This window comes from Pagrus pagrus (genome assembly GCF_965226575.1).
Source record: "Pagrus pagrus genome assembly, chromosome: 5".
Taxonomy (NCBI): Eukaryota; Metazoa; Chordata; class Actinopteri; order Spariformes; family Sparidae; genus Pagrus; species Pagrus pagrus.
The window spans coordinates 15181184-15196026 of record NC_140189.1 but is presented as its reverse complement, the minus strand read 5'-3'; the positions used below and the strand labels follow the sequence as shown (position 1 = coordinate 15196026).

At 42.1% G+C, this 14843-nt stretch overlaps 1 protein-coding gene across 1 annotated transcript; it reads left to right on the top strand.

The window, feature by feature from the left end:
- The first annotated feature begins 280 nt into the window (after positions 1–280).
- On the top strand, positions 281–2976 carry tmem271 (transmembrane protein 271). The gene has a single exon (XM_084352609.1). The coding sequence runs from the start codon at positions 1801–1803 to the stop codon at positions 2590–2592; it is 792 nt and encodes a 263-aa protein (XP_084208735.1). The 5' UTR covers positions 281–1800; the 3' UTR covers positions 2593–2976.
- Positions 2977–14843: the final 11867 nt, after the last annotated feature.

The following is a 14843-nucleotide window of genomic DNA, read 5'->3' as shown; positions in this document are numbered from 1 at the left end:
CGTCACTTCCGGTGGACATATTAGAAAGGTCCCTCCCCTGAGAGAAACCGGAAGACGCTTGACTTTGGCGCTCTAAATCACCTTTTTGTCAGCACTTTTTACTCATTCATTTTTTATTATTTCAGTTGTTTGTTTTATTATTTCGTCCTACATGTTTTACTAAGATATGTCTGTCACCTCTTTTCTTAAATAAACTGAAATAGTGAGCATAGTGAACGTACTTAGCCTACCTGCTAATCATGAGCATGCTAAAACACTGATGTTAGCATTTAGCTCAAACACCGCTGTGTAGCCTATAGGTAGCCTACAGAGCTGCTAGCATGGCTGAACTCTTTCTTTGACTTGTTCCGAGCCAAAGACAACACATGAAAACCTCCACACCTGTCTCTAAAGTGTTCCTGGAAACACAACTCTGCTATTTCGGGAACATGTTCCTGTCCGTTTGTCTTTCGGTAGGAGACATATTGGACCTCATGCTCAACATTTACTTTTAGACTGTGGGTGAATCAACTTCTGTCCACATTACAGCATTGATGACTCACGCTGTATGCACTTCTACATTTGTTCTGGGATCAAAGAGGATTTGTCCAAAAACCTGCCCTGTAATGTTTTTGTTTCTGTCTGTGGCCCTCTGAATCTCCATCACATCGAGGTCCAAACAAGCATTAAGAAACAGACCGCAGCTCTGCCCCCACCTACACAGCAAGTCATTCAGTGTGTGCTAAATAAAACGTGAGAACTTTGTGCTGGTGCATTGTTTTTGGAGGGGGAGGCTGGCTGAGAGCAGAGACGTTGAGGAGTCCAGTCAGCTGCCATCTGGCCCGGGCTGGATGTTTCAGCACCACGGACAGCGACCAGCCTCCGTCCATCCCCAGCACCGCCGACTGCTCTATTATTCATGCTGCTATCATCTCCAGAGATCCACGCGACAAACAGCCCTCATTATGCAAGGAAGACGTATATAGACCTATATCACTGTATGTATGCGGCCTATATATAATTCCCACCGGACTGAGCTCAATAGGGTCCAATTATAAGCAAAACTCCGCTTAGGCACCTTTTTATTTGGAGGAAAACAGTTCAGCACCGGCGCAAATTAAATTCATTGACTCACAGTTACTGCTACCAAACTGGCTGAAGGGCTTGAAAGGGGGTGTAGAGAAATTAATGTCCCTGAAAGCCAGTTATTTCTGTCCCTGCTGGTGTTTGTTTCCTCTATCACCGGCCAGAAGTCGTTTACCCACCTTTCCATTTAACGCCACGCCGCTATAAACTCTCTACGACGCATTTAAAGTCCCCCCCGAGGAGCGCTGCAGTGATTCGGAGGCCTGTGGGTCAGTGGTCATTGGTCCACAGGACTCTCAAACATCTCCGGCTCAAGCAGCCGCCTCCTTCTCTGCCACAAAAACGCCGCACGGCATTCAATCCGACGACTTGGCGGACTGCAGAGGAGACTCTCTCTCCTGGAGGAGGAATAAAGGGGAAAAAAAAAACTTTTGGTCAGGAGGAGAGTGCTGATGGGCGGTTAGGTGATCTGGGGTAAAGTGGTCACTGCTTGTGTATGGATTACCGATAAGTGCAGAAAGGAGCGCGTTGTTGCCATTAGTTATTTATATATTCCTGTAAAGCGGCGGGGATGCGTAAGAGACGCCACAGCGGCGAGGATCGCCCGCTCTGAACCGGAGGAGTCACCGGCAGATGATGTCCCAATGTGAGAGTGCTTCCAGAGGAGACGGAGGAGAGGACGAAGGAGGATGAAGAAGGGGGGAGAGGGATCGAGAGCGGCAGAGGTGGAATATAATGAAGTTGAGTGGGAAAGGACTGTGCACCGTCTTCTCCAGCACCCTCCTCTTCGTGTGCGCCCTGAGCGAAGTTGTCGTTGGATTAAGATGCGTCTCGTTGGGATCTATGGTGAGAGCGCATTTCCACCTCGGCGCCGCGGCCGGGGCTTTCTACTCCGGGCTACTTGTGGGAATCGGGCAGGTGCTGCTGGGCTCCGCGCTGCTCTTTTGCATGGAGAAGCCCGGCTGCAGGAATTTCTTTCTCCTCGGTGTTGTGGTCTTCTTGTTGGGGGTCCTCACCGCCTTCTCCGGCGCGGTGGTGGACGGGGACACGGCTTCTCTGGTGGAAAGGAAATATTCCCATTACTGCTTCCACTCTTTGGTTGTGAACCCTGCGTGCGAGCAGCTGAGGGAGTACCAGCGGAGTCTGGTCGTCTCCACTGTTCTCAGCACCTTGGAGTGCGTCCTCGGGCTCATCAACCTGCTGGTGATCAAAAGGTACAAAACAGCGCAGTTTTCTAGGAGCCGACAGTGTCAGAGGCAGCGCGCCGGCGCGATCATCTTCAGCGAGGAGCGGGACTGCTCCTCGGCGGATTTCCAGCCGGTGTCTTACATCAATTTGGGTGTTTTTAATGTGTTTGACGAGACAGGTGCAGAAGTGCAGTCAGGGGGACACCCGTCAATCGAGCTGCCGGGATACTCGCCCACGGACCCGGAGCTCAACCGTTGCTTCCCTTTCTCCTACCCGCTCCCCAGTGAACTGCCGCCCGCATACGAAGACATTTTCCCCGCTGAGGCATGCAACACATAGCCGCTCTGGATCAGCCCCCCCAGCAGCGCTCTCCTCTGCTGTGACAATCAATGACTTTGTGCTTAAAACAAATCCCCTCTCTTCTCCTCCTCTCGACACCCCCGGCAGAGAGCAGTAAGTTACACAGGAGGACAACAGCAGTGGATTTTCATTCACCTGATTCCTTCTCATTCTGATATTTTTCTTACATCCGCCTGGTAGCTTTTAATTGTGCATCATCACCAGTCAGACTGATGTAGATGAGCAGATCAAAGTGATACAGGCCCAGACAGATCAAGGCCCATAAACGCAACAGCTTGCTAGTATAACAAAAGCAGTTTTTGTGTTCTGAATGTTTTGCTGTTCCACATTTTTACATGTGAATAAAAAGTGTATTTAACCTCATCTGACGCTCCTGCCAGTTTAGCTTTTGGAAATCCTGTTGATGTGTGGTCAATCTAAACTTCATTTTCAAGGGATCCAATCAATAGAACACGTTTGTTTATTTATTTATTTATCTTCATAATAATCAAGAGATTACTACATAAGCAGTTATTTTCTACTCTGTAAGTCATCATCTGGGAAAACAGCCACCTGGAAAGCAAACATGTTGACAGGAATAGACACTTTAAAGGCACACGCAGTGATTTATTATTTCATTTTTTTTTTAAAGTTGAGTGATTCAAAAGAGACAATTTTGAAGAAGCAGAGGCCAAAATCTCCAGACTTTCCCCTCTGGTCAGGCTCAAAAAACATTTGAGCCTATATTTCCCATAATGCAACTGGCCAGCACCGTTTCATTAGACCTTCCTCGTCTGGTAAACATCTTTAAAACTCCACATTAATCAAGTGTCCACCAAGCCCGTGCTGAGACAACCCTGAACTTTGAACCTCCTCCAGAGCTACATACACCTGTTTCCCCAGGCTGAGTGAAGTAAACTTGATGTGTAAAATTGGTGGAGTGCTCCTTTAAGGTTCAATTTTGTCAAAAATTCCCAACAGATCAAAGATAAGCCTGTAAAATTGGTATTTCTTGTATGACTGCTATTGATGATAATGAGTATGTGGGGTATCAGAGGAAACAGAAGGACCGTCTGAGCCTGAATGCACCATTTGCTTTAAAGTAGCAGGAGAGATAATGATACATATTCCCTCATTTCTGGGCTCTTTTAATGCTCTCGCAGATGTAGCGGGCTGTTCGGATATGATACAGGCTGAAGGTGGTTTCCAATTTAAAAGATTGAAACTGTGCAGAGCTGCTTCCTCCTATTGTTGCATTTGAAGTGACTTGAAATATCTCCACCACACACAAATACGCACATCAGCTCTCAGCAGGCCTCCTCCCTGGACCGTCAAAACCTTGTTTAACCTCACTGTTGCTAATTTCACTTAGCAGCTAGAACAGTGACAGAAACAAAAAAGAAAAGATTTGGCTGACATCATTATGTGCCCACCTTCAGACAACGCTTCTGTGTGGTAAATTAAATTGAAATGGTGCCTTTTCCCTCAAATTAAAGGCCTCAAACGAGCACCCGTAGCCAAATGTTTCCCTAGAGGCACTTTAACGGAAAAACTTGAAGAAGTACTGTACTGGCTCAGTGTAATAATCCTCCTCTCATCCTTTTCAAAGCATGTGATGATGCTTTCCACACACTCATTTGACTTTGGCTGGGATTTGCGTGCCAGAGCTGAATACGCGATAGGCCAGAAAAGCACTGCTCCTCTCTTTCTTCCAGCCATTAAAAAACCATACCGCTACAACCTGATACTAACTCAGCCAACCAGAGAACAAAAGAGGTCCTCAGGGAGCCAGTGCCCTAAAAGTTTCATGGAAGGGTGTCCAAAGAAAGATGCAAACAATGCTAATGGTAAGGGCTCTGTAAAAGTCACCTGCTGTGGCTTTGCATCAGCACTATCTGCTGACAGAAAGCCAGAACACGAAACAAGACTTCAGACGATTTTCAAACCCCTGCCAGCAGCACCTCCTCAACCTGGAGCACAGATGCCCTGGTCAGCAGTATCACACCAGGCTCACGGTTAGCTGGACGGGATATGTTTCAGGCTTCTAGTCTTTAAATCACTTTTTCATTGAGAAATAAATAGATAGGTTTAACTTTTTTAGACAAAGTATCTGAGATTTCTTCCTGCCCTCTTTCTTACCTTTTACTGCCTTGAAATGTCATTTTCTGTAAAAACCATCCTTCGGGGAGCCGGTGCAATGAAGCAGCGCTGCTTCTACTGCATATATTTTTATACGCACGCTGCTTGTTACTCACAAAAGTGGTCCGACATTTAATAACTGAAGTCAACATGAGACAGGAAGTCTCTGAGGTAGATAAGCATCATTTGGTTTTACTTGTCTACGAATGGGATCTTTAGGGGACTCGATGTGGTGTGAATAAACCTTAAAATTAGATGGTGATGAAGCTCTGGTCTGTGATGGTGCTGCGATCCCCTCCCGTAAATCACTGCAACTTCAGTCCTGGCTTTGTTTGCATTGGGAGTTATTGGACTGAAGATATTTTCCATTTTCCAGTTGATTGTCTGGTTAAGCTAAGCATGGAGATTTCATATATTTTCAGGATGCACAAGGTCTATTTACATATGGAATAATTGGAAATATGTCCACAATATTTTCTGAGTCAAACGGTGCATAAACATCATCAGAAAATGTAGATAGATTGCTGATTTTATCTTCAAGATTAGGGTGACTCATGCAGATGTCCAGACTAACATTTTCTGACATTTACTGCCAAAATGTATTTACCGCATTGATAACATGGGGAGGTTATTTGGCAGATTCTACAAAAAACATGTTTTTTTTGTGTTTTTTTAAACAAATGACAAACATTTTTGTTTAATTACGGACTGATTTAGTGACGACTGAACAGCGCTAACGCTCCTATTCGGATCACTGTTCACAGCAGTTTATCAGCTCGCCATATCAGCCCCAATTATTTCACTTTAAACAGCACGCTGTTGTTGTCACAACAGACTGGGTCGCATAGTTTGGGACCCATCGATGTAAAACAACAATCCAGCTTCCTCTGGCGTTATATTTGTTTGAGACATTTTGAGAACAGTCAGAGGTCGTTTGCAAGAATACACAATATGCATGTACATTGTAGAGAAACTCTTGAATAGTTAACTTTAAGGGAACAAAAATCTATATTGTATTCAATATAGAAAGCATGCTATAAGGTGGCTCCTAACAATTATTAAATCGCAGGGAAAGTCACAAGTCACGAGGTGCATTTACTTAAGTACTGTGCTTTAGTTAAAAAGAAATTGAGATAGTAGAAGTCAGAGTAAAATCACACATCCTACAAAGACCACCAGTCCATAAAATATGACACATTGTTATAGATTATTATAGTAGCGCTCACAGGGTCATTTTAAAGTAGGCCCTCTTTCATTTTTGTTAGCCTACTTTAAATCCATTTTGCTGACAACATTTTGGCCTGTGTATTTTTACTTATTAAAGAGAAGTCTTTTTTATATTGTGGTCGGCTTGTGTTGCTTTAACTTCCACCACTGGTGAGTCTGTTAGCTAAGCTAGGCTACATAAACACTGGAATCATTTCAGGGCTGTACACATTATTTACAGCTGTGCTGCTCAATTTGAAAATTCACAGATGCAGTAAACGTTTTTTGAAATAGTTTTTTTCTTTTTTTAAAAAAAAGTGTGTAAACAAAATCAGTTACTGTTTCTCTCAGTGATTCACTTGGCTTCGTCCAGAGAAACTGTTAATCCTACTAGGGAATTACGCAAATGCAAATGGTTAAAAGCAGTTGTTTTGTGTGTGTGCTGATGTGGGTATCAACAAACACATTAAATACATTCATGGAGAAAAAATTTTACTTTTGTTTGCTCAAATGAAATCATAATAATTTCTAAAAATATAATCTACATGCTTGCAATTTATTTCTCTATGCCTAAAATGTCCCACTGCGTGCTCATTATCAGGGAATTCCAGTATTTTTTAAACCTGGGGCTTATATTTACACGTTTTGGTGTGTAAATGATTCATACTCACCAAAAAAAGTTGCAATGGGTCCGACGTAGACCGCCTCAGCTGGCAGCTGCTACATGGCTGCAATGACTGTAACATAATCCTTTGGGGCAACTGACTGTCAGAGTCACGTTCACTGGAAGTGCTTGTTTTCCGCACTGACAGGTTGAGTTTGTTATTCTTATTCTGACAACATATTGGAAATGATGTCTATGGAGATATACCTTTTGTTAGATAATAAGATCCTTTTTGTGACCAGAAACAAGTGTCCTTCAAGGAGAAGTAAATAATAAATAATAATAAATTCTTGCTGATCGTTCCAACTCTCTGACTTAGTTTCCACCATCGTCTGCCTGTGAAAACTTACCTCTCATGAGATTTCAGAGAGAGACTTCTCCTTGAGTGAGGCTTTGAGTTTCTAGTAACAAAAATGATCTTATAATTTAACCAAAAGGTCTGTCACTGCAGGAATCAATTCTGTAACGTTGTCAGACACTTACAGTAACAACCTCAGCCTGTCAGTGACTAAAACAAGCACTTTTAGTTGATGTAACTTTGACGGTTGTCAAGTCGTAGCTGCCACTTGAGGCGATTACTGGACCAATTCCAGAACTTTTGGTATGAGTCATTTACACACCAGAACATGTAAATACAGGGCACCAGAACCTCCCTTTAATGAGGCACAAAAATAACTCCATACTTCTCATGTCAAACTGAAAAACTTACCCAACTAAAAAGGAGTCTCACTTCAGCCTGACTCATGTTTCGCGATGTTGCTGTGTTTAAATACCAGCTCTATCAGACTTACTGATGAAATGACAGAGTGCATTCACCCTTACAAGTAAGAGAGAGAGGGAGAGAGAGATTAACTTTCTAAAAGTCACCACTGTGGGAGCAGTTTATAACCTGCTGTCTATCGTGACAAATGCATCTCTGTTCCGTGGCCGTTAACAAATGTCACCTGCCTGTTCACTGGAAAGAAAATCTAAGATTACACAATAAATCTAATCTGTGTTTATCCAGGGAGGTTGACTGTTTGAGCCTGGGTGCTATTTTCCAGCAATTCACACTCAGGTTGACACATTCACACATAGATCCCAGTAGTAGTGACACCTTTTTCATGGGATTTGACCTGTTGACTTCTCTGGTCACATGCCAGAGAAATCTGACTTCAAACATAAAATCTGCTCGGAAATATTGTGCGTTTTATCCCAAGTGTTAAACAGTAATGCAATGTCAAAACTGCCTTAAGATGCTATTCTCAGTGTGCATCTGTAGTTAATTATCTTCATTAATGTAGGGACAGTGCTTTTGATAGCTCTTTTGAGGACATGCTGCAGCTTCAGAGCTATAATGATGAGTAATTGTACATTTTAAAAAAACAAAGACACGTCATGTTGTAATGTAGGGCCGTGTATTATCTTGTGATCTGTCTTCTCTGTGGACCGGGGGTTTCTTTTTTTCCTGGTGGCCGATCCTTTGTTGGATAGCGACGCTGCATTAGTGTAATGACAGCCTTCGGCTCTGGTCACACAAAGTAAAAACCGCTGACTTGCATCTAAAAGTTCCTCACTCTGAGGAATGTAAGGGAGGGTCTCTGCACAAGTGATTACACTGCAGATATCTGGATGAATGATGTACGTGGACAGGAGCGTAGAGCCTTGAGTCGAGGACAGGAGATCAAAAGTGTCTTTGGCACTATTTGAGACTTTTAGCTCGTTAACAAGCGTAATAACGTTTTAAATGTTGTAGCCGCTCACACAGAGAAAATAATAGTTGTGCTTCTGAGAGAAACACAGGCACAAAGGACTCGCACACACCTTTTGCATTAAATTTTCGCTAAATGTATGTGAAGGACGAAACCGCCCGTTATACTTATGGAAAAAAAAAAAAAAAATCAATACTCCCTAAAAGCCTTTCATTAGACACATATCCATTTGTCTGTGTGAGGCTGCCAGAGAAAGTTGTGTCTGGAAAAGCTCCAGTGGCTTTTAAAAACCAACACTGGGCCTTTCATGACAAAAAGTGGTTCACTACCTTTGCGTAAGCTTCCAAGTCATTAGAGTCGCTTGTGCCAATTTCTGAAAAACTTGATCCCTCTTTATTCTCTCTTTGAAGGTTCTGATTTTCATTTTTCGTCTGCAGGAGCAACATTGTTAGAGCTTTTGTTAGGACTGAATGCACAATGAGCAAAGCTACAAAAAACCCAACAAAGAGGCACCATCGCGGGGGCTTAAAAAATACCTGTGTACGCGGTGTGTTCGCATTATTGGCAGAATGAGGGAGCATTAATATTCACTGATCACACTGATACTGTAGGCTTTGAAACTGTATTATCCCAGTGTGCACTGTTTTGTAGGTGACAGCTCAGAAGAGTTGTATTCACTGAAGCAGGCTGTGTGTCTTTCAATATGTTTTTCCTAGCAAAGCAACTTACAAAGTAAACATTTAAATTGATAATCAGACACAGTGGATAACTTAAAGGGGCACTATGTAGAGTTGTATGAAATAATATTAATGATTTAATAATATGAACTCAGAAATGTTTTTTTTCCATAACTGAATAAACAAACAGAACACTGTTTGAAGCTAAAAGGTGGCAGGGTCCGCCACACATAAACACTGTAAAACAGCATGAAACTTAGCTGTCCTTTAAGGCCATTTTGTTTATTCAGTCTATTCAGTCATGAAAACAAAGTTTGTTTATCTACTTTGTTCAGACATAAAGTTCAGTGGATGGAGATCTTTCTCTTCTGATTAAAATGTCTTCTCCAAAGCTACATAGTGCACCTTTAAGTTTAAACTGTTATTGATATTACGTGATATTAAAATGTCAAACTAATCCCAATTCAAATGTTTTTGGACAGATATTTAATTTACAATGATAACACAGAGAAAAGCAACAAACACTCACACTGGAGAGAATTTTCTGTTGTTGTTTCAGTTCTAATGAGTTGAAGTAAGGCACTCTAGCATCAGTGGAAAGAGAAAAGTAACCAATGTAGACCATCAATCTGCATACAAATAACAAGACTGTACACTTTTAAATTGCGTGCAGGTGATGTGACAATACTTACCATTATTTCTGTGGAGATCATAACCAAAGTCAGCCGACCTTTGTCTAATTTTGGTTAGGTTTAGGCAACAAAACTACTTGGTTAGGTTCAAGAAAGGATGACGTTACATACGCGATGGTAAATTAAATATGTTACACCAGCTAACTTTTGGACATAAGTTGAAATCATTCAGCGTTGACTTTTGGTTTCACACTGGACATGAACACCAGCGAGGTTTGTTTGACTGAGCTATTAACCCCAACCTCTGCCATGCTTGCTTGGACTTTCTCACTCTTGTCACTCTATGTCACGTACTAGCTTACATTCAAATGAATTTTCTTTTTTCATGATGTAATTTCAAAGTGTATACGTCTCATTCATTTAAAATTCATTTCAACGAGGCTCCATGTAACCATTTATAGAAACTCACACTTTATTATTGACCATATGTGAGCGGATTGTAACACGATGTGAAAGATGAGATCTTCCCCGTCTCTCTCAGTTGCCTGTACAAGTCTGTGGATGATTTGTTTAAGTTGTTTAATGCTGATGGACTGTTGATTTTTGTGTGAATCGCTTGGGTCAGATTTTCCAGCGAGTAACAGAAGCTAACATTAGTTTAGAAATGGAGTCCACCAAGTTCCATAGAGTCCATTTAATATCTCATTAATAACACTTCCACTTACGTTAGGTTGGAGGCCTAATTAAGGCTCTCTGTTGGGGGACAGACTAAAGAATACGACTGATTAAACTGACCCAACAGTTAGTCTGACCGCCTGTGAGATTTCGTTGTTGGGTAGATTTGGATGATTTTAGATGCTAACAGAGCAACACAGCAAATTAAATAAGCACAACAGAAACATCAGACAATTCAGATTACATCACAACAGAATCTCCACAATCACCTGCTAGTCGTCTACCCAGAAGTGACTGTTGTAAGCACAACATCACAGTGATCTGGTCTATTTTACATCACGCATTGTATTTGGATGCTTTTTTCCCCCACAGCACTTAATGAGGAGGACTGATCTAACACCTGCATGCAAAATTGCAACTTGAAAGTCTAAAGTTTTGTTATTTGCATGCAGATTAAAGCAACTGCACTGGATAGCCAAACTAATATTTCCAAAGTCAATAGGACCTTTAATGCTTCATTCAAAGATGGTTTATTTAAAAGGGTAACATGAACGGTTTTTCATCTTGAGTGCACAAATCGATACTCCAGGGGGTTTATGAGTTTGTCGATCAGTAGCAGTGATTTAGTGATTGCAGCCAAGTGCTGAGATTTATGTCGATTTTCCATCATTAGTTTGTATTGAAAAGAAACCTCCCTAAGTACAGAAATATCCACTGTTGTAGAAAATGTGAGTAATATTGTTTGTATCACTGTGATTCAAACTGACAGAAAGACTTTGTGTGGAAGGAGGAAAGGTTCGATTGATCTGCAGCTGGTTGCCTAAAAGTGGTCGATGGGGGTCACGGATGACTTAAGAGTCCGAGTTGGACTCATCACCAACCTGCAGCAGGATTTGTGGATTACAATCGGCTCATCTCACATGGTGGCCTGCTGGATTAATACTTAAAGGGTAACTCTGCCAATTTTACACATTAAAGTGTGTTTGCAGGTCTTTGGGAGCACTACTGCATAGGCTACTGTATGTTGCATGTAATCTGATGAATTGTCTCCAGTGATGTCACTCAGTGGCAGAGTTGCATTGTGGGTAATGTAGACACCAGGTTGTAGGCACCAGGTAATTCATCAGATTACATGCAGTTTCCTCTGGAGCCACTAAAGGCTTTATACTACTTTTTTCACATATGCAGTGGTACCGACCTGTAAACACACTTTTTTCCCAGCTGTTGCTCTTTAATTATTTTTAAAAATGGGAATAAACCAAACTCTCTCTTTGTATTCCAACTAATGAGCAGCATTCGCTCCAAAGGTAGCTATATACTGAAAATCATAATGTTAATGTAATCGCTGTGTGCCACATTTCTCAACTGAAACTTCTCCAAAATGGACTCTGCTATATTATTCTGAGTATGTAGTCATTATATAAGTCCCTGAAAGTGCTCTTAACGCATCCTGACATTCAAGGTGGAGTAAAATTACCAAGTTTTCAGATTTTCAGGACCAAACCACCTCCAAACTTTTGCTGCGACTTGGACACGTAATCAGACCCTGATGAGTCTAATCACATGTATTTACCAGTGAAAGGATCTCGGTGCAGACGGTGAAAATGTGGCTCACGACGGGTAAACAGGCTGCCTCTCGGCTGCTGTGTAAGTCAAGCCAGTAGTAATTTTATGCAAACAGCGAGTGTTTCCCTCCAGGCTTCTTAACAACTGAGCAGAGTTTTAGTGAGCTGGATTCCTCTCAGTCGCTTGGAACAGAAAGTGTGGCAGGGACGCAGTGATGGGAGAAGGGGAACCCTGGCAGCGTCTGCAGCCACAGAGTGAGTCGTGCGTCAATCAATAGCTCCTGCAGTGGCTGTGTTTTCACAGGGAGCCAGCTCTAAACTTGCAATAACCTCTTTGGCTCGCTGCCATCTGCCACTTAGCAGACAACTCCTGGAGCATCAAAAGAGCAGAGTGGTGCAGCTGAGGTAAGGTCGCTTTCACGGGGGGAGCTCCAACTCAGAGGCACAACTTCAATTTAGTCCTGCAGCTGCTCTGTTCCTGTAATTATTTTCTGCTGGACGGCCAGACGTGGTTGGTCCTTACATCACATGAGAGAGAAATGAGGAGCATATATGAATCAGCATGCTTCAGACGCTGAGTTCAACAGCATGAGGTCTGTGCTGACGAGGCGGAAAGCTGTTACAGATTTATGACAACACAATTTATGCCTTCACATGCACACAAACAGAAGCTCCCGATGGACACGCGGCACACTGTAAAGGTACAAACACATTCTGTTTGTCTTCTCGAGAGCAGAAAAAACAGACTTTTTATTTCTTTTCAACATCACTTGAACCTGCAGTTATCACTTGGCAGTGACTGAAACAAACTGTATTATCATCTTTTTAGTTGATATGGAAAACCTGTTACCAAACAGTTGCTAGTTTAAGCTTTTAGCAGATTAAATTCGTGTTTCTGGCCACTTGATTAATGTGCATCCAATATTCAAGTCTCCTTTTAGCCAACTTTGTTTGCTCCCTGGTGCTGGCAAGTGGTTTTATCAGAGCTCTTTCACTGAAGCAGTCAACAGCAGTGCTGATGAAAGCAGGAGAACTGAACCAAAACAGCAAAGTTGTAGCCTTAAAGGCATAATTCACCCAAAAATGAAAATTCATTAATGATTTGCTCACCCCTATGTTGATGGAAAGTCAGGTGAAGTTTTGTGGTCCACAGAACATCACTGGAGACTCACAGCAAAATAGTGTTGCAGCATTCTCCTAAACAACTGAAACAACAACTCAAATAATAAAATGGCTCCAGACAGCTCGTAATCCAAGTTTCCAAAAGCCCCGAAATCCCAAACTGATTTGAAAAGACGTTATTTATACCCTTTATGGTATGGAGAGCAAAGTGATTCATTATTTGATATTCTAATGGGAAATAAAATGAGGAGTCATGAATAGAATTTACAAATGAAATATTAATCCATCAATATATAGTTCAAATTAAAAAGGGATTTACAAAAACAACATAAAACAGTCAATAAACACCTCATTTAAAAATACATTAAACACACAAATTACACAAAATACATATTGTAGAGCTAAAATCTTCAGTGTAGCTGCAAAACTAAAATCATTGTCTGTATATGGTGCATGAGCTTGTCAGCGTGTTGAAGGTGTAAATAATGTCTTTTCGAATCAATTTGGGATCTCAGGGCTTTCTGAGACTTTGTGAGCAGTTTGGAGCCATTTTCTGTTTTTCTAGGTTGATTTTTATGTTTCAAAACAAGTCCCCATCTACTTCAGTTGTTTAGGAGAATGCTGTAAAGCTGTTTTGCTGTGAAGCTCCAGAAATGTTTTGTGGACTACGAAACTTTACCAGCTGACTTTCAACATCAGCACAAGGCTGAATAGGTAACGACTGAATTTTTGGGTGAGCTGTTCCTTTAAAACCAAAACAATGACTTAAGAGAAACTGTAGAGCTGATGGGAACTGGAGACTCCAGTGATGATACTTTTTAGGTTCATCATTAGGAGTGACTCCCCTGACATCACACACAATCATTGCATCCATTTTAAATAACACGAGGGGAGACTGGATTTGATAGATAACATTATGAAGCTCTTATGAAACTAAGAGCTCCTCTAAAGACAATGGGATGTATCAACATAGAGAAGAAATTATCTTGTCAAAGAATAAAAAAGGCTAATGTTTAAAGTCCCCATCCAATTCACCTGATTTACCATCAGCATGAGGGTGAATAAATAATGCCTTAATTTATTTGGGTGAACTTACCTTATCCTGGATAGAGACATGGACACTTTTCTCCTCAAGAGTTGCCCGAGGTGAAAAGGCTCTAGCCAGATGTTTAAGGCCTCCATGGCTGAGGGGGCTGCTCAGTGCTGTGGCCAGAAGGTCATCTGTGCCAGCTGTGATGGAAACTTAGACAAGGTGAGTTGAGGGAAGAGGGCCTCTGGGCTTAGTTAGCCCAATAAACTCTTGAATCTGCTGACTGGTACTGGCAGGCCAAAAGGACAGCAGCCTCTGTGGTCATGGAAGAAAAACTCATGTGTGGGATGAGCTGGGTGAGTCCATTGAGAATTCATTTTGCTCAGTTCAGCTCTGGCACCACCCGAAGCAGGGCTTTGCCCAGTCTTGTTGATGGAGAGTGAAGTGTGTCCCGCTTGGTGATACATGGCTGTGACTTTGCAGTGAAAGGAACCGGCTGAGGTGGTCTGGGCCTCTGATCCTGATGCCTCCTGGACATGTCAAAGTGGAATGAGGCCCTGGGGCCAGACTCAGAACATGCAAAAGGGACTGCAGATCCCTTTTAACCAGTGACCGCCTCAGGATCACCCAGAAGAACTGGAGGACATCACTGGGAAGAAGGTCGCCTTTTGACAGAGTTTTAAAGGTCTCATTTATAGAATATTGCCAGATTTTAAAGAGAAGGGGCAACTTATCACCAGAGTAACAACATCTGCTGCTCTGTGCTAACTATGCTTGGCTGTAGCTAGCTATTGCTAAGCTAATTAGCTCATAGCTCAGTTAGCCATGCAAAATAGAAGTATCTAATGTC

Bases quoted from the DNA above. Each gene is read 5' to 3' on its own strand.
- tmem271 (XM_084352609.1), top strand. From the start codon at position 1,801: ATGAAGTTGAGTGGGAAAGGACTGTGCACCGTCTTCTCCAGCACCCTC.